Below are 24,563 nucleotides of genomic sequence, written 5' to 3' on the forward strand. Positions count from 1 at the left end.
AGAGGGTATGCTGCGTCTGATGAAGAAAAGAACTACTGCATCATACGTAGGGAAAGCAGCAGGCTTCTGATTCCTTGCCTGTAGCCTACTCCATTTTACTCTTTCAGTTTGTTAGGTCATTCTACAGCAGACATAATCCATGGAAAAAATTAAAAGAATGAGAAAGAAGAGTCAATTATATTAAATTTCTTTTGTAACTTCTTATTCATTTTTCAGTAGGCAGACCGTGTTATTTCCTCTGATTTGGGGGCTTTGGAAACTAGTATCTATTTTTGTAACAGTTTTATGTTTGATCGCCCTCAATAAACGAGATACTTAAAGTATATAGCACTGTACTAGGTAGGCACTGTAACACTCAGTAAGATTTTATAATTATATTTAAACCAGGAAAGACAAGATAATATCATAATAGTACAATGAAGTTAAGAATTACAGAAAGCAGAATATAACACATGTAAGAACAATTAATTTTAAGATCATTACCATATGAACGATTTGTAATTTTCCCTATTTGATAGATTTCGGAGCAACCGTAATTCCACACTGTTTATAGGAGTTTTAAGTAACCTTTGATCATAACACCCATAAGTCAGGTTTCCAACTTAACACTAAAAAAATTAAAGAAAATGGTTGCCTCTCTTCATGACACCTACCTCAACCCCACCAAAATAGGCGGATGGGCAGAGCCACAGGCTAAACTGCAAGCAAGGAAAGGCAGGAAAAATATTCAGGCAAAGAAAATACTCCAAAGAGCCACTTAAAACAATGGGCACAAAGTTTGTCTGTGGAAAGAGTTTATCAGTGGACAGACATGGAAGAGGAAGAATAGAATGCAATGTCTATCTATTTGAACTTACCACTCAGAATCTGCTGCACTGCTTCGTTCCCCATCTGTGCTGCTGTAAAGCCTTGTAAAGAGATGATGGAGGGATCAGAGCCGTAACTCAGTAGCAGGCGGCAGGTCTGCAGGTGACCGGCAAGGGCAGCTCTATGCAAAGCAGTCTGACCAAGGGTGTCCAGTGCATTCATCTGAAAAATCATTGGGTGGGCACATGAGATCGAGCAGCTATTTTTGTTCCCTTTTACACCCTAGCGAATAAATTATGAGAAAAATCAACTGTCAAAGCTTTTTGAAAAATACCACAGACTATTCATTATTAATTCTCGCTTACTGATTCTAAGAAATACCATCTTCTTAGTTGTCTTTCTCTGACCACCTTATTGAAAATTCTAACATACCCATCCTTTCCCTGAACGACTGTCTTCCTGTCCGTCCTCCACTCCCTGCCACTCTCCTCACAACTAGGGGTCTCTGTAAGGTCCCTGAGGGCTGGGACTCTTGCCCGATGTTCACTGCCTGCCACGTCGAAGATGCACAGTAAATACTTTTGGATGAATGAGCTCTACCAAACTTGTTCCCGGAATATAAAGACAACAGAGTAAGTAAGCAAAGATAGTCAAAGTAATTAATTGCATTTCTTTTCTAATTTTAGTAAATGATTTTGATAGAATGCCCTAATTGAATTACACATTTAACCAAAAACCTGATTTGAAGATTCAAAGGTTCCATTTTTAAAACTTTGAAGAATTATAAAGGAAGAATAATTTTAAGACTGTTAAGACAATGTTAAACTTTGGAATCATGTTTATAATTTGATCAAAACTACCTAGTCCTAACCTGTTTTCTAGGATACCCCAGTAAAGACTCTATTCCACTCAGACCAAAGTCCATGTTCATTGTACATGTTGCTTCTTTCAGAGAAGCCCTTTGCTCTGCCTTTCTGGATTATGAGATCCAGTGCAAGTCTCACCTTTTCTAAGAAATCTTCCTTGATTACTTGAAGCCTTGCTGATTACTTCCTTTCTGAACACCTATGTCAATTCAGCACTATTTTATAAATTAGAACACAGGGATAGTGTTTGTTTACCAAGTAAAACTAAGGTTACTGAAATATGGAAAGTATTGTATAGGTTTTCTGGGTCCTTTAGAAAGCTCCCGTTAATGGTACATAGTAAATTCTCAAATATATGCTGGTTGGTTATTCAAAACACTTGGGTACCCCCACCAAACACAAGATTAAGAAAAGAAAGGATTTAAGACAGTCTCCCTGTCTCCAGTTTTTCATTGTTGTAAGGCTGTGACACTTCAGGCAAGGGTTCGAATAATTTCTTTTTTTTTTAAATTTTATTTATTTTTTTATACAGCAGGTTCTTATTAGTCATCAATTTTATACACATCAGTGTACACATGTCAATCACAATCGCCCAATTCATCACACCTCTCACCCCCCGCAGCTTTCCCGCCTTGGTGTCCATACATTTGTTCTCTACATCTGTCTCAACTTCTGTCCTGCAAACCGGCTCATCTGTACCATTTTTCTAGGTTCCACATACATGCGTTAATATACGATATTTGTTTTTCTTTCTGACTTACTTCACTTTGTATGACAGTCTCTAGATGCATCCACGTCTCAACAAATGACACAATTTTGTTCCTTTTTATGGCTGAGTAATATTCCATTGTATATATGTACCACATCTTCTTTATCTATTCATCCGTCGATGGGCATTTAGGTTGATTCCACGACCTGGCTATTGTAAACAGTGCTGCAACGAACACTGGGGTGCATGTGTCTTTTTGAATTATGGTTTTCTCTGGGTATATGCCCAGTAGTGGGATTGCTAGATCATATGGTAATTCTATTTTTAGTTTTTTAAGGAACCTCCATACTGTTCTCCATAGTGGCTGTATCAATTTACATTCCCACCAACAGTGCAAGAGGGTTCCCTTTTCTCCACACCCTCTCCAGCATTTGTTGTTTGTAGATTTTCTGATGATGCCCGTTCTAACTGGTGTGAGGTGATACTCGTAGTTTTGATTTGCATTTCTCTAATAATTAGTGATATTGAGCAGCTTTTCATGTGCTTCATGGCCATCTGTATGTCTCCTTTGGAGAAATGTCTATTTAGGTCTTCTGCCCATTTTTGGATTGGGTTGTTTGTTTTTTTAATATTGAGCTGCATGAGCTGTTTATAAATTTTGGATATTAATCCTTTGTCTGTTGATTCGTTTGCAAATATTTTCTCCCATTCTGAGGGTTGTCTTTTCGTCTTGTTTATGGTCTCCTTTGCAGTGCAAAAGCTTTCAAGTTTCATTAGGTCACATTTGTTTATTTTTGTTTTTATTTCCATTACTCTAGGAGGTGGATCAAAAAAGATCTTGCTGTGATTTATGTCAAAGAGCGTTCTTCCTATGTTTTCCTCTGAGAGTTTTACAGTGTCCAGTCTAACATTTAGGTCTCTAACCCATTTTGAGTTTATTTTTGTGTATGGTGTTAGGGAGTGTTCCAATTTCATTCTTTTACATGTAGCTGTCCAGTTTTCCCAGCACCACTTATTGAAGAGACTGCCTTTTCTCCATTGCATATCCTTGCCTCCTTTGTCATAGATTAGTTGACCATAGGTGTGTGGGTTTATCTCTGGGCTTTCTATCTTGTTCCATTGACCTACTTTTCTGTTTTTGTGCCAGCACCATATTGTCTTGATTACTGTAACACTGTAGTATAGTCTGAAGTCAGGGAGTCTGATTCCTCCAGCTCCGTTGTTTTCCCTCAAGACTGCTTTGGCTATTTGGGGTCTTTTGTGTCTCCATACAAATTTTAAGATTTTTTGTTCTAGTTCCGTAAAAAATGCCATTGGTAATTTGATAGGGATTGCATTGAATCTGTAGATTGCTTTGGGTAGTATAGTCATTTTCACAATATTGATTCTTCCAATCCAAGAACATGGTATATCTCTCCATCTGTTGGTATCATGTTTAACTTCTTTCAGCAGTGTCTTATAGTTTTCTGCATACACGTCTTTTGTCTCCCTAGGTAAGTTTATTCCTAGGTATTTTATTCTTTTTGTTGCAATGGTAAATGGGAGTGTTTCCTTAATTTCTCTTTCAGATTTTTCACCATTAGTGTATAGGAATGCAAGAGATTTCTGTGCATTAATTTTGTATCCTGCAACTTTACCAAATTCATTGAATAGCTCTAGTAGTTTTCTGGTGGCATCTTTAGGATTCTCTCTGTATAGTATCATGTCATCTGCAAACAGTGACAGATTTACTTCTTCTTTTCCAATATGTATTCCTTTTACTTCTTTTTCTTGATTTTCTTCTCTGATGGCTAGGGCTTCCAAAACTATGTTGAATAATATTGGTGAGAGTGGACATCCTTGTCTTGTTCCTGATCTTAGAGGAAATGCTTTCAGTTTTTCACAACTGAGAATGATGTTTGCTGTGGGTCTGTCATATATGGCCTTTATTATGTTGCGGTAGGTTCCCTCTATGGCCACTTTCTGGAGAGTTTTTATCATAAATGGGTGTTGAATTGTGTCAAAAGCTTTTTCTGCATCTATTGAGATGATCATATGGTTTTTATTCTTCAGTTTATTAATATGGTGTATCACATTGATTGATTTGCATATACTGAAGAATCTTTGCATCTCTGGGATAAATCCCACTTGATCATGGTGTATGATCCTTTTAATGTGCTGTTGGATTCTGTTTGCTAGTATTTTGTTGAGGATTTTTGCATCTATATTCATGAGTGATATTTGTCTGTAATTTTCTTTTTTTGTAGTATCTTTGTCTGGTTTTGGTATCAGGGTAATGGTGGCCTCACAGAATGAGTTTGGGAGTGTTCCTTCTAAGAGGCTTGTGCAGGTTTCCTGATGGGAGGGACTGGTGCTGGGTAGAGCTGGCTGTTGCTCTGGTGGGCAGAGCTCAGTAAAACTTTAATCTGCTTGACTGCTGATGGGTGGGGCTGGCTTTCCCTCCCTGTTGGTTTTTGGCCTGAGGGAACCCAACACTGGAGCCTACCTGGGCTCTTTGGTGGGGCTAATGGTGGATTCTGGGAGAGCTCCTGTCAAGGAGTACTTCTCAGAACTTCTGCTGCCAGTGTCCTTGTCCCCACGGTGAGCCACAGCCACCCCCTACCTCTGTGGGAGACCCTCCAACAGCAGGTAGGTCTGGTTCAGTTTCCCCTGGGGTCACTGCTCCTTCCCCTGGGTCCCAATGCCCACACTACTTTGTGTGTGCCCTCCAAGAGTGGAGTCTCTGTTTCCCCCAGCCCTGTTGAAGTCCTGCAATCAAATCCCACTAGCCTTCAAAGTCTGATTCTCTAGGAATTCCTCCTCCTCTTGCCAGACCCCCAGGTTGGGAAGCCGGACATAGGGCTCAGAACCTTCACTCCAGTGGGTGGACTTCTGTGGTATAAGTGTTCTCCAGTCTGTGAGTCACCCACCCAGCAGTTACGGGATTTGATTTTACTGTGATTGTGCCCCTCCTACCGTCTCATTGTGGCTTCTCCTTTCTCTTTGTATTTGGGGTATCCTTTTTGGTGAGTTCCAGCATCTTCCTGTCAATGACTATTCAGCAGCTAGTTGTGATTCTGGTGTTCTCACAAGAGAGAGCCAATAAATTCTTAATGGTGTGCACAAGATTCACCATGAAATGCCGACAAATTTAATTATATCACATTTGCCAGCAGAAAAATGACTGTTTATACATAAACAACATAAAAGCACAGCCATTAGCGTGTACTAATGGAAAACACAAGTGGTCAAACTAAACTTCTTGAATTTTTCTGTGAATATTTCTGTTATGTCCTCATCACAGGAGAAAAACTTTAAGAACATTCTAATCATTAACATTTTTCTGGAAATTGGATAAGACACCCACTAAATTATTCAATTATAGTGATGGAAATCCATAATCCAGCTCATTAAATCATGGGAACATGGTTTCAGAACTACTACTCTGAGATACAGATCTTACCAAGTTATTCCTCACCCCAAACTCAGTGACTCTTCAGTGCCTTCACATAAACTTGAATCCCTCAGCGTGTCATTGAAGACCATCTGTCATTTACTTTTACACCACCTCTCCTACCTCTCTTCCCACTATATTTTTTCTTCATAATCTGATAGGCCTGCTATGCTCCAGCTTTATTAGATTACCCTAGAGCCCCATTTTCTGAAGGTGTTAGTTTCTAAAGTCATCGTGAAAGGTAAAATTTGCCTTTGGTCAAGATTATCCTTAAAGATACCTCAGCAATGCGATGGTAGAGACAGATGTAAAGTTTCTCAGTAAATCCAACACCAGCCAGTTTCACTTCCAGTGTCTAAGCAGATCAACTGAACACCAGATAAAGTACAGACAGTATTTTTAAACATTAACAACACACTATGTGTAAGAAGCGGTTCTCTCTATTAATATGCATGGTGGAACTGAGCGCAATATAGAACACTGCAGATTCACTTCTTCCGCCTCTTACTCATTCTGGGACATGCACTCATGGAGTGAAATACTGAGCATAAATCACTACTCACTAATATAAGGAAGGGATGCAACTACCATTTACTAAGCACTTGCTAATATTAGATGCTACATGTAAACTGTAAGCTATTTAAAAGCAGAGACTATGACTTAACCTTAAATGTAACTCTTCCCTCTACCCTAAAGTACAGGAGAGACCAGTGTAACACAAAATTCTTTGCTTTAGTAAATGTATATATTTTTCTTTATGAAATAATTCTTCCCTCAAATTCTAAATAGTTTCATAGCAACAAAAGAATATCCATGGGGTGCTTCATCAGACAACAAGGCTGAAGCACTACAAGAAGTCATAGAAAAGTATCAGCGAATAATGTAATAGAAGCACTCATTCCATGGAAATAAGTAGAATAAAGAAACTAGAGGGACTTCCCTGGGGGTCCAGCGGTTAAGACTTCGCCTTCCAATGCAGGGGGTGCAGGTTCAATCCCTGGTCAGGGAGCTAAGATCCCACATGCCTCGTGGCCAAAAAACCAAAACATAAAACAGAAGCAATACTGTAACAACTTCAATAAAGACTCTTAAAGAATGGTCCACATCAAAAAAAAAAAAAAAAACTTAATAAAAAAAAGAAACTAGAAAAATTTGGTGAGACTTTGTATAACCCACTTAGAAAGAACGACAATCAATAATAGGGAAATATTAAACAGATATTCTATAGGGGTTTTTGTGAAGAAGAATTATTCCTCTCTAGAAGCAAATGTCAGAAATTTCTCCAATTCCCTGGTCTCAGGGCTCCGGGCTTTCCCGTCTCAGGTCATAAGATGACTGTGGCAGCCGCACTCCACCAGTGCCAGGCAGTCTTACCCAAGGCCAAAAGGGAAGTTGCCGACATCTATTTTAAAAGAGAAGAAAGCTTTCTCAGCGAACCTCTCCTTATGGTTGGGGCCAGAGATGGTTTGTGGGCCCATGCCTTTACCAGGCACTAGTAAGGACGAGATGAGATCATCAGAGCTGTCTCAGACCCTCAAGCTTCTCTATCTGAACAAAACGGAGCTCTACGGAAGGACTTGGCAAGCTTTGATCTGCGGGTCAGCTCCAACCTACTGGTTTTGTGTGGCCTGCAAGCTAAGAACGGTTTTTACATTTTTAAATGGTTACATTTTAAATGGCTATATAAGTACCTACATAAAATCCTCTGTTTTGTCTCTTGGCCCACAAAGCCTAAAATATTTACTATGTGGACTTTTAAGAACACATTTACTGAAAAATGATTACTGGATGGGAAATCGACTCTCTGCTTGAGTCATTACAGATCTTTAAATTGACTCAAAACTGAAAAAAGAAAACTCAAGGTCCCTAACTCCCTCTCATATCTAACTTGATCAACACCCTTGAGGTTCTACCTTTATTTGTTTATCAGTCAGTCATGGGTTAGAATCAGGGCTCTCTATAAAGTGGGCAATCTAATTTTTTCCTCCAAATATTCTGAAGTGGTTCAAGGCACACAAGTACAAAGTGTGTGTGATAAATTTATTCCTGGAGGGCAGCAGTAACTATGTGATATGACTAGAGATCAATCCCCGTCCCCCGATTTTTTAAATGAGTCACCTGGCAGGATTTGTGTTGCTGCTCTAGTTCAGTTTCACAGTGAAGAAGGGTGATATATTGGAGCCAGTGTAATTTTATTTTGTTGTGATGCCAGAGGATTGTAGGGAACTCTCATTGTTTAAAGGGAGTTCTCCTAAGTTTGGATTTATTACTCTAATCTCCACCATTCTGTAAGTTACATAAATGGTAAACGACAATAATTCACTCTATTGGTGGAGAAATAACAGGAAAAGATTAAATGACCGGTGCATGTCATCCATAAAATCAATGCTGGAAACACTGAAAAAAAAGGGCCAACTGAAGTACAGAATATAGTCCAGAAGCTAGAATATCTCTTGACACAACACTGTTCTTTGTCCTCTTGGCTTTGATGACTGTGACTCACACTGTGATAATTCTTCACTCAGGCAAAAAACTTAGGCTCAACAACATTCAAAATATTCTTTATATACGAGTCAAACTCTTAAAACAACAGAGAGACAAAACAAATATACAGTCTAGTATTATACATATAATTAAGTGCCTAAATGGTCATTCAAACTGAGCTAACCAAATAAATGACATTGCCGCTCACAAGGAATCTTCTAGGAACTTTCAAGTTATACAGCTATATATATGCATTGCTGTGCATGAGTTTTGTTTTCAACCTAAAAAATTTATTTGACAGATTGATTTTATATACAGAAGCATGAATTTATTCTTCATATTTTAAATAAATACAACTTTCTTAATATATATGTATTATTTGGAATTACCAGCACACTTACTGAAGAAATTCAGGAATGTTGGGACTGATGAAGTCTTTTTTAAGACACAGTTTTATTTTCCTCTATCCCAATCTCTACCACAAGGATATGACAGAGGATGTCTTCAAAGACCCTTAGCATTCAGCACTAAAGAGATCTGTTTTCTCTAAAGTACAGAAACTGCCTCAAATAAGAAAAACGTTATATTTAATGTGTTACACCTCAACTGTGGTAATTAATGGTTAGAACTGGCTTAAGATACAAATTCAGAAGGTGTGAGAAGAATAACAGATGTCTGGCAGTTTTAAAGACAAACATTCTTTTTTTTTTGTATCTGGAGATACCAAGTTGAGGTATGTATCTTTATTTCTATTTGAATAGTAAGAATGACTTTCCTAAAGAGGATAATTTGATAAAATGATATAAAACCACAATGGTATGTGACCTGAAATGTATAGGACATAAAATTATGATTAAAAAAATGCCAAAAACAGTTTTGGAAACCAGCAAGCAGACCATAAGGAAATGGTTAAGGGGATTCTTTCAAAAATCAGTGTGAACAGCCTAGTCTCAACAGCTAACCATGAGGCTCAGTTCATCTCTCGCTTAAACTTCAGCTATCATTGTCCACATCACTCATTTAGTAATTCATCATCAATTGTTCTGTGACATTTCCGTACTTAGGCATGTAGGCTCACATTATAATTTTACGTTAACTATGAACATGTGTACATCCCAAACTAAACCTGATTTCGAGTAATCTGAGAGTTGAAAACAGTCTCTGTATTATTTTAGCTAGAGTGACAATTTTTTTTTCTGCCCAAATCAGGATACTTTGAAATTAAAAGCAAACAATAGTTAAAAAAAATTAACAGGCATTAATAAAATCTACAAAAGAGGGATAAAGACAGGAATCTGAAACAGGTCTATGCCCTGGTAGACAGAGACTACAACCTAGGGAACAGGTAGGTGGCAGGCATACTGTAATATTTTTAGCTTGAAGGTAAGAAACATTAACTCGACATCATCCCTTTTTATAAAAATCTTAAAAAGCTAACTTTGTTGAATACTGCTAAATGATTATGCCATCTGTTATACATATACCTTGAGTCTACATTTCTGTAATTGGTTTTCTAAGAGAAAGTAGTTTCCTAGGATGTTATCTATCTTCCTGAAGCAGGATTTGTTCATGCCATCTGCCTATTCAAAATTTCCAGTGGCTCTCCAAGTACCATGAGAACAAACCAAAGCTCTCCAGCTGAGACCAGCAAGATCTTGTTCCAGCATATCTTTTCAGATTTTCACCATCCCCCATGGACTACCTATTACTCCACCTACTGAACTAACTAATCATAACTTCTGACTAAAAAACTCCTTTGCTTTTCAGATTGAGTCATTATTTAAAATGTGTTCTTTGTATTTTGTCTATTTCTATATATCTAATTCTTGGACATTCCTAGCTTAAATTCTATTTTCTTCATGGAATTTCTCCATTCTTTCCCCTAGCCTGCCACCACTAACAGAAGTAATTGGTCTCTCCTCTGAATAGCAATCTACCTGTACTTTCCAACCCGTATAACAGATATTCAAGTAGACTGTGTTAGACAAGACTATTTTTAGATTTTAAGTCCCTTAAGATAAGAATCTTTATCAAATTCAAACTTCCTATATACCTCATAGTAACAAGTGCAATACCTTGTACACCGGTTGTTTGAAAATGGTTGGTAAATGGAGGGCTCAAAAGAATGACAAATTAGTAAATTCTTATGATAAAGAATATTGTTTTCAACATACTACTCTGTATACTGAACAAACATTAGAGACTATCAAACTATTCTCTAACCAAAAACCATGCATTTCTTCTTTCTCTAGAAATCTGGAGGGAAAAAAGTTAAATGCCTGTGTTGATAGAATTGTTTAATATTGAAAAAAACTGATTCACTTTATCTATAATAAAAGTATAATTTATGTTTTTACAGATATTTACAGGCCATTGTTATCCACAGTGGGATATACACAGTTAAAAGTATCTCCTGTGAGGAATGAAATAAATAAAATAAGCAAAAATTCAATTCTTAGCTAGAATTCTGCTACAGTAATCAATATTTTACTCTAATAGGTTTTTAATCCTTTAATGTGTTATGAACCCACCAGAGTATGGAATCTGTCTAAGAAGTTAAATTTTAATTTGAGAAAAGTTAAATTTGAGAAACATGAAACTAGATTAATGTTTACTAGCCAAACTTGAGTATTATTATTTGTAAACCTTCAATATTCACATGGAATTTTAAAAGGAACAATCAAGTTCTCTGAAAAGAGGTATATTATATTATAATGGTGCATACTTTCTTTGCTTTCTTAAAGGGGTACTTACCTTGCCCACATGCCCTAACTGTCAGAGAAATAAGTTGCAGAGAGCACAGCTGATTAGACTCGAGGTGCCAATCCCATGGTTGTGCTAAACAAACTGAAGTCTTATTCATACGCTCCCTTTCTCATCCCTGAGACTTGGGAGAGATGGCAGCTGCAGATGGTATATTTTTAAGCCAAAGGCTTATAAAGTAGGGGCTGAAAAGACCATATTTGGGCCACAGAGAAGTAAAACAGAAAAATACAGTCTATAAAAAGAAGAATGAAGCAGATGAACAAAGACCAGCAGAGAAAAGAAAGCCACACAATCTCAGAAAGAGAAAAAGAGACAGACACAGAGAGAGAATGGCAGCCAAGGTAACAGTTTCGAAACTTGTTCCAGCCTTTTGCGAATCTCAGCTAGAATTCCTGCAGATTATTTCTTTGGGATTAACCACATGGTTATCTCATAGAAGTAATAAGCAGGCATGTATATAAATAAGTATAAAACAGATTTCTACTTATGTCTAATCTAGATTCAGTCAATCTAACTGAACAGTAACTAAAATGTCTCTGAGACACTGGCCCCTTTGGACTTTATTTTGATATGATCAAACTTCAGATATTATTTGAACTATAAAATCTACTTTGGATCTATATCTTTAAAAGCACTTTAACACCTTTGGCCTAATAGAATCTGCTTATCAATCCACCTCTAGAAGAGCATTAATAAAATCCTTAAAATAAGCTAACACATTTCTCCAAAGTGAGCAAAGGTCTTGATCACTCTCAATATGAGAAATAAGCCCATTTAATGCCAATGACTATTGACACAATTTCTTCTTACACACATTATAAATAAATCTGTCAAATTAAGACATACGAACATCAAAAAAAAGTTTTCATGTTTCACACATTTAACAGATGCTCACTAATGACAAAATAGCAGTGCTTTCATGTATGAAAAACGCACTTCTGAATCAAACCTTTTGTATCTGCTGTATTAATAATACCGTATGCAATTGGGGCTTAGGTTGTACTTAATAATGTTAGCAAACAAGGCAGTAGCAACAGAATGCAGAATGCCAGGGTACATTAACAATAATAAAGAAAAAAGGATAAAATCTTCATGTCTTTCCCATTTAGGCCTTACAGTAATCTTGCGAAGCAGGGGTTGGTAGAGATAATTATTAATTTTTTAAGATACAGAAGTTTACTCCTATAAAAGTGGATTTCTCAAATAAGTTGGTTAATAACCCCATTTTCTTATAACCATCCTTTCCTTAAGAGTCATTTGTTTTCTGTCCTTTTGCTAAATATTGCCTGCTTGCCTCCCTGGACCCACATCCACCCTCCACCCTGCTCTGGGTCCTGGGAGAATCACGTGTATGGATCACATCAATGGGCTCTTGTGGTCTTTAACTTTTCGCTGTATTTGGCCAGTGGGAAGTAATGACAAGGGGACTGGTGGGAAGGAGAAGAGTGAGGAGTATGGATTAGATATAGCCTTTATCAAAGGCTACAGATGCTGTCAGGTGGCCTGCTCTATATAGCTCCCCTGTTCCTTGCCCCTTCAGGCCCAGGATGATGATAGCTCCCACTTGCTGCTGGTACTACCTCATCCTTTGTTGATTTCCTAAACCTTGCCCACACCTTTGTATATAACTCCTTTATTAAACTTTCCTCAAATTACCCACTCTGAGTGTGCTTTTTATTGCCAAGACCCTAACTAACACAATTTTCTACCTCTATATCTTTGGAACACCTCCTTCAAAAGCTACCAAGGCCCTTATGTGAAAATTGCCAAGTTAAATGGATCGTCTACCTTGGTTTCTCTCTGCAGCACTAATCACCTGTTCCTTCTTCACACTCCGTTGCACTCAACAGACACCATGATAAGCCTTTCAGTTCCTCTTCCCACTACTGTTCCACAAACATGAGTAATTCTCAAAGGTTATTCCTTGACTCTCAACTCATCTCTCCATATTCTCTTCCAGGAACCTTCCTCATTCCCACAATGTATGATCACTATGTCAATGGCTTCCCAATAGATTTTTCTAATCCTAAGCTCTCTTTCATACTCTAGTGCTGTATTTCCAACCACTAGTTTTATTTAATGTCCCTCTATCATATTAACTCCAAGTACAAAATCATTACCAAGACATAGGACGCCAGTATTTCTTTCTAGCTTTCTTACTTCCTTAATTGTACCACCACTTTCTAAGTTTATTCCAGCACCCAATTCATTTCCAACTACCACCATTTTCTAAGTCTATTCCAGCACCCAATTAGTCTTTCCAAATGGCTTTCGTCTTTCTCTTCCTTTTTCATTACTGATGCCACTAAATTGGTTCAGGATTAGCTTCAAGTTTGGTAACTGCTTTAACTTCCAAACTATTTCCCACGGTATCCAGCTCACAATCTTTATCATTTTACAACTCAATGTTGAGCTACTGGATCAAAACAAATGATAAAGGGATTATATACATCTCTTAAATAAAATGTAGATAATTAAAGGAAATATATAGTATATAAGTTTGAAAAGACAAATATAGAAAAAAATACAATGCTTATACTTACTAGCAATCAAAGTATTGTTTGTGTGCCAGGTACTATACGACATACATATATATATAAGCTCATTCAATTTTTACCAAAAAAACAAACCAAAAAAACATCCTTGTAGGGGAGGTATTAATACCCACATATCACCAATGAGTCAACTGAGGTTCAGAGGAATTAAGTTCACGGTCATAAAACTAGAAAGTGGAAGATTCTAAACTGAAAACTGTATCTGTCTATGTTACATACACAATATGCTTAACTTGCAGAGTGAACCTGTACTTTGTATTTATTACCAAGTTTTACACAAAAGAATGCTTTGGCTTATATAAATATTACTAAGTTCTATTTGTCTAAGTAAGACAAGTTAGTTAATGGTATTAGATCTCCCTACCAAATTCTCTGCCTTTTCTGATTTAGTAGTCTTAGCTTGAGAACTAGGTTCATCATGAGGAGGGGAAGACAGCAGAATGGTAGAAGCAGCCTAAGAGGGCTGAATCCTAATTTGGGAGTGGGGCTACTTGTTCAGAAGGTGCTTTTAGAATCAGATGGAAACAATGAGTCATTCAAACATCAAATTGGAACCACAAGTTGCCCAGAAAGAACACTAGGCAAGCAAACATTAGGGCCCAACAGTAGCTAAGTTGGGTCTTTATAGTGAGCTTTTACTAATGCATTAGCCACCAGATAAACTAGCCCTGAGGGATAGCAGTTTGCCTTGGAACCAGGAAATGAGTGAAGGGGAGGATGGAAATTTGTATCTATTGGTTCCTAACCCTGATTAAATATGACTTTTTTTCCCATTTAAAGTGCCTAGTCGCAGGAATTCTCAATTTTGTTGAACTGAAGTGGAAGGACTAGGGATATACTAGTATAAAAGGCATTCTACATCACTAGCAGGGTGGTTAAAATTATACATGACCCACTGATAAATTGTGACATCATTGATGAGAATGTACTGTGAACATGAAGGGCAGAAAAAAGATTTAGAACCACAGACCTAGAGTAATGCTGACTAGGATAGGTTATATAAAATAATGTTATTTCTCACTGAACCTTCAGGAAATAAAATGACTCGTGGGAGACAACAAAGAGATACTTTCCCAAAATGAAGGGCATTATTAATGGTTATTCAAGAACATTATAAATGCCATAAGGTATTTTTAAAAATAGGTAAATGATAAACATACCATGCTCTTAAGTGTAGCAGAAAGCCTACTTAGCTTATTATTTTGTTCGACAGAACAACAAGACATTATTTATGTAACAGTGCAGTAGTTATACCCTGAAAATAGGTAATAAATCTGTAGAACTCTGTTCCTTTCATTCCAGCTCATCCTGTTCAATTAAAAACATCAACCGTCCTTTTAAAGCAAGGATCATGCACCTTAGGAATAAAAAAATGTTTTAAGAACCGTCTCAATATACATTTATGTACATTTGTAAATTATAACCAAGCAGGGCTACACTAATACATAATAAATATATATAAAATTTATACAAAAAAATTACAAAGGATGGGAAAGAGGTGAAACAATTAAAAATTTAAAAAAATTTTAAATTATTAGTCGTACAAAATATCATTTGGCTCAATTAAAAGAAACTTAAAAAAATCTTATAAAAATTATGTTGTAGATTTGAGGGTCTGATTCTAAGTTCATTTTCAATAGTTGGTCCCATTGGCTAGATTAGCTAAAAAGATTTCACATAGATATGTAGTGCCACTGGAAAAAATGCATTATTAGCAAAGCTTTCTAAATCACAATGTTTATTTTTTAATGTAATTTACTAATTATGCTAAGGTTTTAACTGAATTCTGCTAGTAAAATTGCATTTTTCTTGATTCTTGCAAACTTATTATGAGGTGTTGCATTAAAATATTTTTAATAGGTTCAAAAACTACCTGAACACAAATTTTAAAACAAAACAAAAACTTTAAAACAGGTTAGAAAATCCTGTTGCCCAGTTTTTAAATTATATAGATACGACAGATGGGTGATAAATACACATCATTTTTTGGCAACAAAATCACAAAACAGTGGATATTTTCTAAAAATCTATTTTCAAAATGTCCTCTTCATTTGTTAAAGTTCCTTTTAAAGAGCAGTCACTTTCTCATTCACTCTAAAATATATAACTTTCACCTTTAAGGTTCTGATTATGTTTCTGTTTTAAAAAAAAAGTACCTACATACAAGTAATAGTCATTTGTCACCATAGAACTATCAGCAAATTTTGAACTTCCTTATTTTCATTAAAAAAAAAAAAAAAAGGCACAACAACTAAGTATGTCAACCCGAAAATCCTGATTCATAAAATAGCCAGATAAACTTTTTATGCTATAAGATTGTCATGGTCATTCCCTCTGATTTTCAACAACGATATTTATCAAGATTCTACCATTTAGGATAATATCCATAAATCTACTCATGTAAAGTGCAATGTGTCACAAAGTGCTGAAAGTGAGCAGACGAGTGAGTGTGCCACAGTCAATCCCCCCCCACACAACTCGTGTTCTTCCTCACGAAACACCTTGGGCTCTGACAAGACTCAGACAGGCTGACACATGGACATAATGAGAGTGCCAGCATCAATCTGTGTATGAAATATTAGTACAGTAAGTCCCCTACATATAAACCTTCAAGTTGCAAACTTTCAAAGATGCGAACGTGCGTTCCCATCTCCAATCATGTAAGTTAGTTCACATGTCTGGCATACATTTTTACATGAATGCATCCTCTACAAGTGGTTCTGCTTTTGTATACTTTACAGTACTGTATAGAGTACAGTGGTACAGTATCATTATTTCAAGCCCAGGATGTCTGGAAGCAAGCATAAAAAGCAGTGGTGATGTAGCTGGTACTGCTAAGAAGCGCCAGCTGTTGTACTGCACTACTGTACTTTTCAAGGTACTGTACTGTAAGATTAAAAATGTTTTATTTTTTATGTTTGTTTTTTATGTGTTACTTGTGTGAAAAGGATTATAAACCTATTACAGTACAGCACTATACAGCCGATTGTGTTAGTTGGGTACCTAGGCTAACTTTGTTGGACTTAAGAACAAATTAGACTTATGAACATGCTCTCGGAACAGAACTTGTTTGTATGTAGGGGACTTACTGTAGATCTTAACTTTTTCATTTGTAAATAAATTACTATTTTAATAAATCAAAATTCTAGTATTTTTTTCCTACACCCAATGGCTCATCTTGTATGTTCCATAGAGTGTCTGCACCCTACTTCGGGGACTCCTGCTTTAAAGTATTCACTCTTAAGGATTTAAAAATCTGCAAGTTCAAGTACCTCCGAAAAACAACCAGTTTGCTTCCCTTCAAGCAAATTTTCCTCAAGCAATTTATGGAGTCATGGAGTTACAGATAATGTCACTCAGACAATGCCAATAAAAATGGTTATTAAAATTTTATTTCTTTATATTAAGGTTATTTGAGAAAATTATTATCATTACCAGTTTGAAGGAACAAATGTTCTTTAAAATAGGTAGCAATATTTTACCTATCATTTACATAAATTACTTTCTGATAAACCGTAATTGATGTTGACTACCAAAATACATCAATTCCAATATTAAGGTGAAACAATATAAAGTTGAAATGTATTTCAAATGATAAGACCATAGCCACCTTTATTGCTTTATAGAAGAATGATAGTAAAGTACAATATAAAACACAGGTAATTATCTCTATTAGTAACAAGATTTAAATCAGCTTTAAAGGAGAATCTATGAATTCAAATACATGCTAACAGTCCTTTATAAGATTAATTTCTTCGGGAGAATCAGAGAGAATAGGAATAGTCTTAAGTGCAGCTAGCTACTCAATGCCAAGGTTGGCACCTTATCTCAGGCATGAGCCTTACCTTTGCTCCATGTTTATGTAGAACTTCCATGACATCATTGTGGGCCCTTTCTGCTGCAACGTGCAGGGGCGTCATGAAACTATGGAGAGGAGGAAAGGAAAAGGTAATGTCCAAACTTGTACCACACTTTCCCTTTAAGAACTGAGCAACTCCTTCTGCAACTGCACTTACTCTTTATTTTTTTCATTAACATTTGCTCCTTTTCTAAGTAACAATTCTGTCACTTGTTTGCGTTTGGGATGCAGGGAGGCCACAGCACAGTGCTGTAAAGTAAAGAAAACCAAGTTAATAAAATAAATTTCTATGTAAAAATAGATTTCTGAATTGAATAGCACCTGCTGACTATTTAAAACACTGTTATCTCAAAACATGTATTTTAACATTATGGAGATGATCAAAATTCCTCCTAAATACACTGGGAGTATAAAACATAAGCCTTTAAACCAAGGTGAAATTATGCTCTCAGTTGAGTAGTAAGAGACTTCATTTCTTTCCCTTCAGCCAATAAGTAATTATTCAGTATATATTTACTTGAAGGTATCAGAATACTGCCTCTCCAAAGCTACAGAAATCTATAACTGAATTACTCAATCCTTCAGTAGGCTGTCAGCCACATAAATCAATATTTCTCAAGCTCTTTCCCAGAGGTACTCCTAGCACTACAGGAGAATAAGTCCATATGCCCAGGGACAGGTAAGAAGGTAACAGACTTGAAGGAGCTTAGAGGGAGAAGTATTCTCAGAAATTTTATGTCTTACCCTCTATTTATACAACTTTTATATTCAACTTCATTTTATATTCATGCTTGTATTAAAACTGAAAAAGTAAGAAAACTACATACTAATGAACAGAATGAACACTCTAAAAAAGCAGGTCAGGTTCATTCTGTGGCTTTGAGTGTCTCCTGGCAGAAATGCTGTGTAGCTTGAATGTATCTAAACCCCAGCATGAGAGCCATATTCTGAGTATACATACAGTTGGCCTATTTTGGTTTGGTAACTCTTATAATGTTGTTTTTAGCAGGTACTGCCTAGAGTTTGACCCTTTTGTGCCAGATATAAAGAATGTTAACTGAAGCATATTTAGAGGTCTGTGATAGAAGCATCACTTATGCTTAAATTCTGAATTCAGGTATAATCCAACCAGCCCTATACCTGAAACTTAATGTGGTCAATGACAAGGAAACTAGAACAATCTTTCTCAAAGTACAGTAGAAGAAAAAACATGAATAGTTTTAAAAATTTGTACAGTCTGGAACAAAAAAATTCCTAACCATACCATTTTTCTATAATGAATGTAACAATTCTTTGACTACAATTGCTCAAAATGATGATGTAAGTATCTTTGAAAATAATTTAATCGTTGATAGAAAGCAAATACAGTATTTATCTAGCAACCACAAGAAAAAGAAGATTCTATAGAGAAAAATCACATCTTGTATTTCATGAGAGCACTGGCCACAAAAGTACATTTGTTATAATATGGTTGGGTAAAGACAAAAGTAAAAATAATTTTCAGATTAAGGTTGAGCAAATGTCTATTCTCTCATCCATGAAAGCAATTATCTCCCTAACCAAATTTAAAAATCAATGCAACCAATATTAAAATGCAAATTCCTGGCACTTCAGATACTAAAGTTACCTTAATGTTTCTGAAATGAAAATCGTATTCTGCATTTACACTACCATTACAGACCCAAGGAATGGATTAACAATAGGATCTTACCAGTGCAGTTTCATGAGACTGTGGTTGTTTGAAATTAATGATTTCCAAAGCAAGTGTTTTTTTAACTTTCGCTAGGTCTGCTTCTCTGGCTGCTTGTAGTAAAGAATGACCTTTAAATTCATCTGTTAATGAAATAATGGTTGACATATAAATATTTAAAATCTATAAAAATCATTAGCATGATTATAAATAAAGTAGATAAATTATTAATTTTACACATTCCTCTATTTTAGCAACAGCAACAAATGACAATATGATGATAAAGGTGCAAAGGATGAGGGTGTAGGTCAATGAAAAATTTTGAAATAAGACTATTTTCTACTCGGAGTTCATAAAGATACTCACTCCAGCAAAGTTTTAAAACAAGCAACCTAAATGTTCCACAAATAGAAACCAGTTAAATAATTTGTGAATACTTATACACTGGAATACTTTATAACTCTTAAACAAAAAGATAGATCTATGTATATACTGACGTGAAAGTATATATTATTAAATGAAAATTCAAGTAGCAAATGAGGAGGACAGGCTGACCCTTTTTTTTGGTACTGTTACTACTTCTACTGCCACCATAACTAAATATAACTAATGATATAAAAAAGACATTTAGAGAAATATTCACCAAAATGTTAATAGTGATTATGTCTTGACACAGAGAAGGGAAGAACTGAATTATGTGGGAAGTGCCAGAGTCTGAAAATTTTTCAAAGAACAGTTAATGTTTATTTATTATTTGTATAAGCAAGTAAGAGATTTTTAAAAAGGCATTTCTAAATTAATTGCATAAGTAAGAATCCACCACTCTTACTCATTGAAAGCAAATCATCTTATTTTCTATTTTACAAGGTTGGATTGTATTTTGATATGACTACTTATTAACAAAAAGCTGAACATTGTTCTAAAAAGATATAATGATATGTGACCTAATATGTTACATTAATTCCAGGCCTGCCTTTGCATCTGCCTGGTACTGAATTCTTTTTTTTTTTTTTTTAAAGTAAGATTTTTTTCTAGGTATTTGCCCATTTCATATAAATATTTGATATTATCAGGCATAAAGTATTGACAGTATCTCTCAGGTTTTTTTAACTTCTTATTTTATATTGGAGTATAGCTGATTAACAATGTTGTGACAGCTTCAGGTGCACAGCAACGCTGAGTCACTTGGCTGAATTCTTTCTCTTTTCCTTTCTCCCTTTCCTTTGAGGGCCCCATGTCACTTTCTGCTCTTCAAAAGACAGGAAGAGGGACTTCCCTGGTGGTCCAGTGGTTAAGAATCCACCTTCCAATGCAGAGAATGTGGGTTCGATCCCTGGTTGGGGAACTAAGATCCCACATGCTGCGGGGCAACTAAGCCCGCACACCACAACTACAGAGCCCACATGCTCTGGCGCCCACGTGCCACAACTGGAGAGAAGCCCGCATGCTGCAACAAAGAGCCCACCCACCGCAATGAAAGATCCCGCATGCCGCAACTAAGACCCGATGCAGCCTAAATAAATAAATTAATTAATCAATTAATTAAAAGGAAGGCAATTTTAAATAGACAGAGAGACACACGGATTCACACGTGTGCACATACTCGCGTCTTATTAACTACTACTCGTCACTCAAGGTCTCAATTCAGATACTTGGATAAGCCTTCCTGTTGTTCCCCATTAGGATTCCTTCTTATGAAGTCCTTCGTACTTGCCTTTAGCTGTATATCACAGGACTTATCACACTGTCTTATCTGCTATGGTAGTCCCATCACCTAGCACAGTGCTTGGCATATAGTAGGTAGCCAATAAGTATTTATTGCATGAATGCTGAATATTTATAAAATAAGTCATGGCAGGTTTGGGGAAAAAACATCTTTATATAACCTCTTGTTTAGTGGTACTTTATCACTGCTAAATTCTTCAAAGTACAGGCCTATGAAACTTCAGAAATCCCAATTACCCTGAAAACTTAATATTTATAAAATGCCTTAAAATCTCTCTTTCTAAATGCATTTGGAAACAAGAATAAAAGCTACTTTTAGTATTTTCAGCTCCAGTGTGTGCAGAACCCACACTATTGTGTTCAATTGGCTTCATGAAAACAAAAATAAAAAAGTAAACAAGAAAGAACAAAAAAAATGTGTGTAATGAAAATGCGTATGATCAAAATATTGTTTTTGTTTCCTGTATAATTTTCTTAAAAAGAATTCTGTCATTGTGGTTGCCTAGTATAAAGCAGTGAGCATGAGGATGAAAACTGGTTAGAAAAGTTCCAACTTTGTTACATCCTTTCCTTCAGATAATTCCTTGGTAGAATCTTATTTAATAAAATAAAGGAGATACTGAGAAGGTCTCAAAGTACTCTAATCAGGGAACTTCTTCCTTTACAAAACTATACAAATTTAGGTTAAATCTTAATGTTTACAGTGGAATCAGGTAGACCAGTGAAATACAACATAAAAACCCATAACAGTACTCATAATTTACAAAATGACTCAAAGGAAAAAAGAAGTCAAATTGGTGACATGGGGATAACGCTGAGCCCAGGGTATAAAACTAAAAGAAGGAAATTAGAAAAAGATGTAAAAAATAAATTTTGAGTTAAGTTAAATTCAATTCAATAAACCTGCTGGGCACACAGCATGCACAAGGCACTGTGCTAAGTTGGGGGTAGGCAGATACAGACCCAAGCACAATTACCATCAAAACATTTTATTAGGTAACAAGGCATTGTATAGGTGCTAAGAAGACAGAATAATAAAACCAAAGGTCTTTCTAAGAATTTAAACTTCACTGGGGAGACAGAACAACACATAGAAAAATGCACTATATAATGCAAGATAACATATGGCAAGAGTCATATGAGTGGGAGAGAGAATAAATGCACTTCTACAAGGATTCATTGCTAAGACATCTGCCCAGTTATAATCTGGTTTGTGCTGGCCTGTAATCTAGTAGATGTCATCTGTTCCGGTACCAAAATAAGTTTAAATTTCCATTTAAACAAGATCAAAACTGCAAGATCAAAACTGTTTCAACATAAACTAATTTACAATCTGTTTAAACTTAAATGATGTTTTCATTCTGACTATGCCTTTTTCTTAAATTATCATTTAAAGGTCTTCTCAGGTGTTTAAATCTAGTTATCTGATTCTCAGAATCCTAGATGTAAGAGAATATCAACCATGGGACAAATGAAAAATTAGGTAGGTAACGCCTACTTTAATTTAAACCTGTAATGCCTACGTATAGAATTAAATATATCTCAGTATTCGATATGACAACTAAATGTAATGTGGTATCCTGAATGGGATCCTGGAACAGAAAAAGGACTTTCAGTTAAAAAATAAGGAAATCTGAATAGAGTACAGCCTTTAATTAATAATGTATCAGTATTGGTTCATTATTTTGACAAATGTACCATATTAATATGTTTATAGGGGAAACTGCATATAGGGTATAAAAGAACTCTCTGTACTATTTTTGTTAAGTTTTATGTAAATCTAAAACTATTCTAAAAGTTTATTTAAAAACATGCATATGTAAACATAGGTAATATGTATCAGTACCTGAGAAGATTACTTCCACCAAATCATAAAAATTATCTTATTTAAACTTGGGCAAGTAATTGCACTTGGGCTATAACACACATAAATAAAAACATGAATGTGCAACTTGCAGGGCTTGGGAAATAGTGAGTATTCCATAATGTTAGATATCATCTATTACTACCAATAGCACAAGAATATAACCTCTGTGAGCTTAGAGATTTTTTTCTGGTTTGTACACTGCTATATTTCAAGTTCCTGGAACATAGTAGGTATTCAATAGATGGTTATTGATGGACTCATCATCCTCTTTTATCTTTAAAATAAAAAAGGAGCCTTACTTAACACATGAATTAGAATTAGGCTTCAATAAACACAAAATAAACATAGTATATGTATGTGAGGTTCCTGTAGAATTCAAAAAGAAAAGTAATGATAAGAAAAGAGGATAATAAACTAGTGAACATGTAAGAATAGAAGTCTATTATCTAAGTTAGACAAAACAACAGCCCTAATAACAAAAATAAGATATTCTAGGGACTTCCCTGGTGGAATAGTAGTTAAGATGCCACACTCCCAATGCAGGGGGCCTGGGTTCAATCCCTGGTCGGGGAACTAGATCCCATACGCATGCCACAACTAAAGAGCCCACGTGCTGCAACTAAGGAACTGGTGAGCTGGAACTAAGATCTGACGCAACCAAATAAATTAATTAATATTAAAAAAAAGAAAGATATTACAATTTACAACAAGCAATGTTGACTTTAGGATATAAATACATACAAGTCAATCTTTCCCGGAGCTCAGGCGTTGGAGCCATATCCACGGCACTTTTGCCATGGCAGTTGACTAAAGTGGGATCGGCACCATGACTAAGTAACAAAGAGCAGACCTCTACACGATTCTTGGAAGCAGCCTCATGGAGTGGGGTAAACTGCCAGAGATCCATAGCATTAACACAAGCTCCATGCTGAATTGAGAAAAAAAAAAGTTATAGGTCACTAATCATTTCACTGGATCAAAAACAAACTCGCTTATTTGACTGTAAATTTCAGTTATAACTCTGAAATGTCAACAATTGTTTTAATTTCTTTAATTTCAGCTTTAAAAAAATAGTTTAAAATAAGCTGAATAATTAAAAAATTTTAAGGCAATGGTGAACCTTAAAAAAAAACAATTTTATTATCTTAAAAATCTTGGCAAAAAACCCGCATGAAAGCTCATGATGAGTTAAAAAAAAAAGCAAATAATATTCAATATTTTTAATTTCTCTTACCTTTAGTAGCAGTTCTGTGACTTCGTAATGCCCATATGAACATGCATTATGGAGAGGAACAAGTCCACTAAATGGAAAAAGGCCAATTAAAATACTGACATTTCAAAGAACTTAGAGTCATTTATCCAAGAAGTGCTAAGAAACAAAATCTAATAAATCCTAGTACAATTATGTTTAAAATATTTTGAAGTATTAAATAAGAGAATACAAAGCATAACTAATGCTCAACCTTTTGTATTTATCTTGTTTTATGTATGTCATTAAATATAATGATAAAAGCACCAATTAGAAAAGCATTTTGGTAAAAGGAAGAAGTGCATGTACTAATTGAAAATCGCATGCTTTATATAGTAAGTGTATATAGAAAATACATGTTAACTGATAGTGAATTGAAATATTCCTACCATTTTATTTCACTTTCATGGTAATTTCCAGCATAAGAATTCAATATCCAAACTATTACAATTTGCATATCCGAGTTATCATTCTGCATGAGTCAAAGACCCTCTTTTTTGTGGTGTACTTATCTTGAGGACTCACCTATTGTACACCATCTGCTTTCAGACAT

The 24,563-nt window shown here is 35.6% G+C and overlaps 1 protein-coding gene across 1 annotated transcript in view; it reads right to left on the minus strand.

Moving 5' to 3' along the window:
* The window catches only part of TNKS (tankyrase), a 176,230-nt gene that overhangs the window by 43,428 nt on the left and 108,239 nt on the right, over positions 1–24,563 (minus strand). Inside the window, exons 7-12 of the mRNA XM_060001288.1 lie at positions 23,996–24,062; positions 23,503–23,689; positions 19,191–19,312; positions 17,637–17,728; positions 17,466–17,544; positions 858–1,029 (exon numbers count right to left, since the gene is read on the minus strand). Coding sequence (XP_059857271.1) covers positions 858–1,029; positions 17,466–17,544; positions 17,637–17,728; positions 19,191–19,312; positions 23,503–23,689; positions 23,996–24,062 — 719 coding nt within the window. The remainder of the gene's footprint in view (positions 1–857; positions 1,030–17,465; positions 17,545–17,636; positions 17,729–19,190; positions 19,313–23,502; positions 23,690–23,995; positions 24,063–24,563) is intronic.

This window comes from Delphinus delphis, chromosome 21 (genome assembly GCF_949987515.2).
Source record: "Delphinus delphis chromosome 21, mDelDel1.2, whole genome shotgun sequence".
NCBI classification, from domain to species: domain Eukaryota; kingdom Metazoa; phylum Chordata; class Mammalia; order Artiodactyla; family Delphinidae; genus Delphinus; species Delphinus delphis.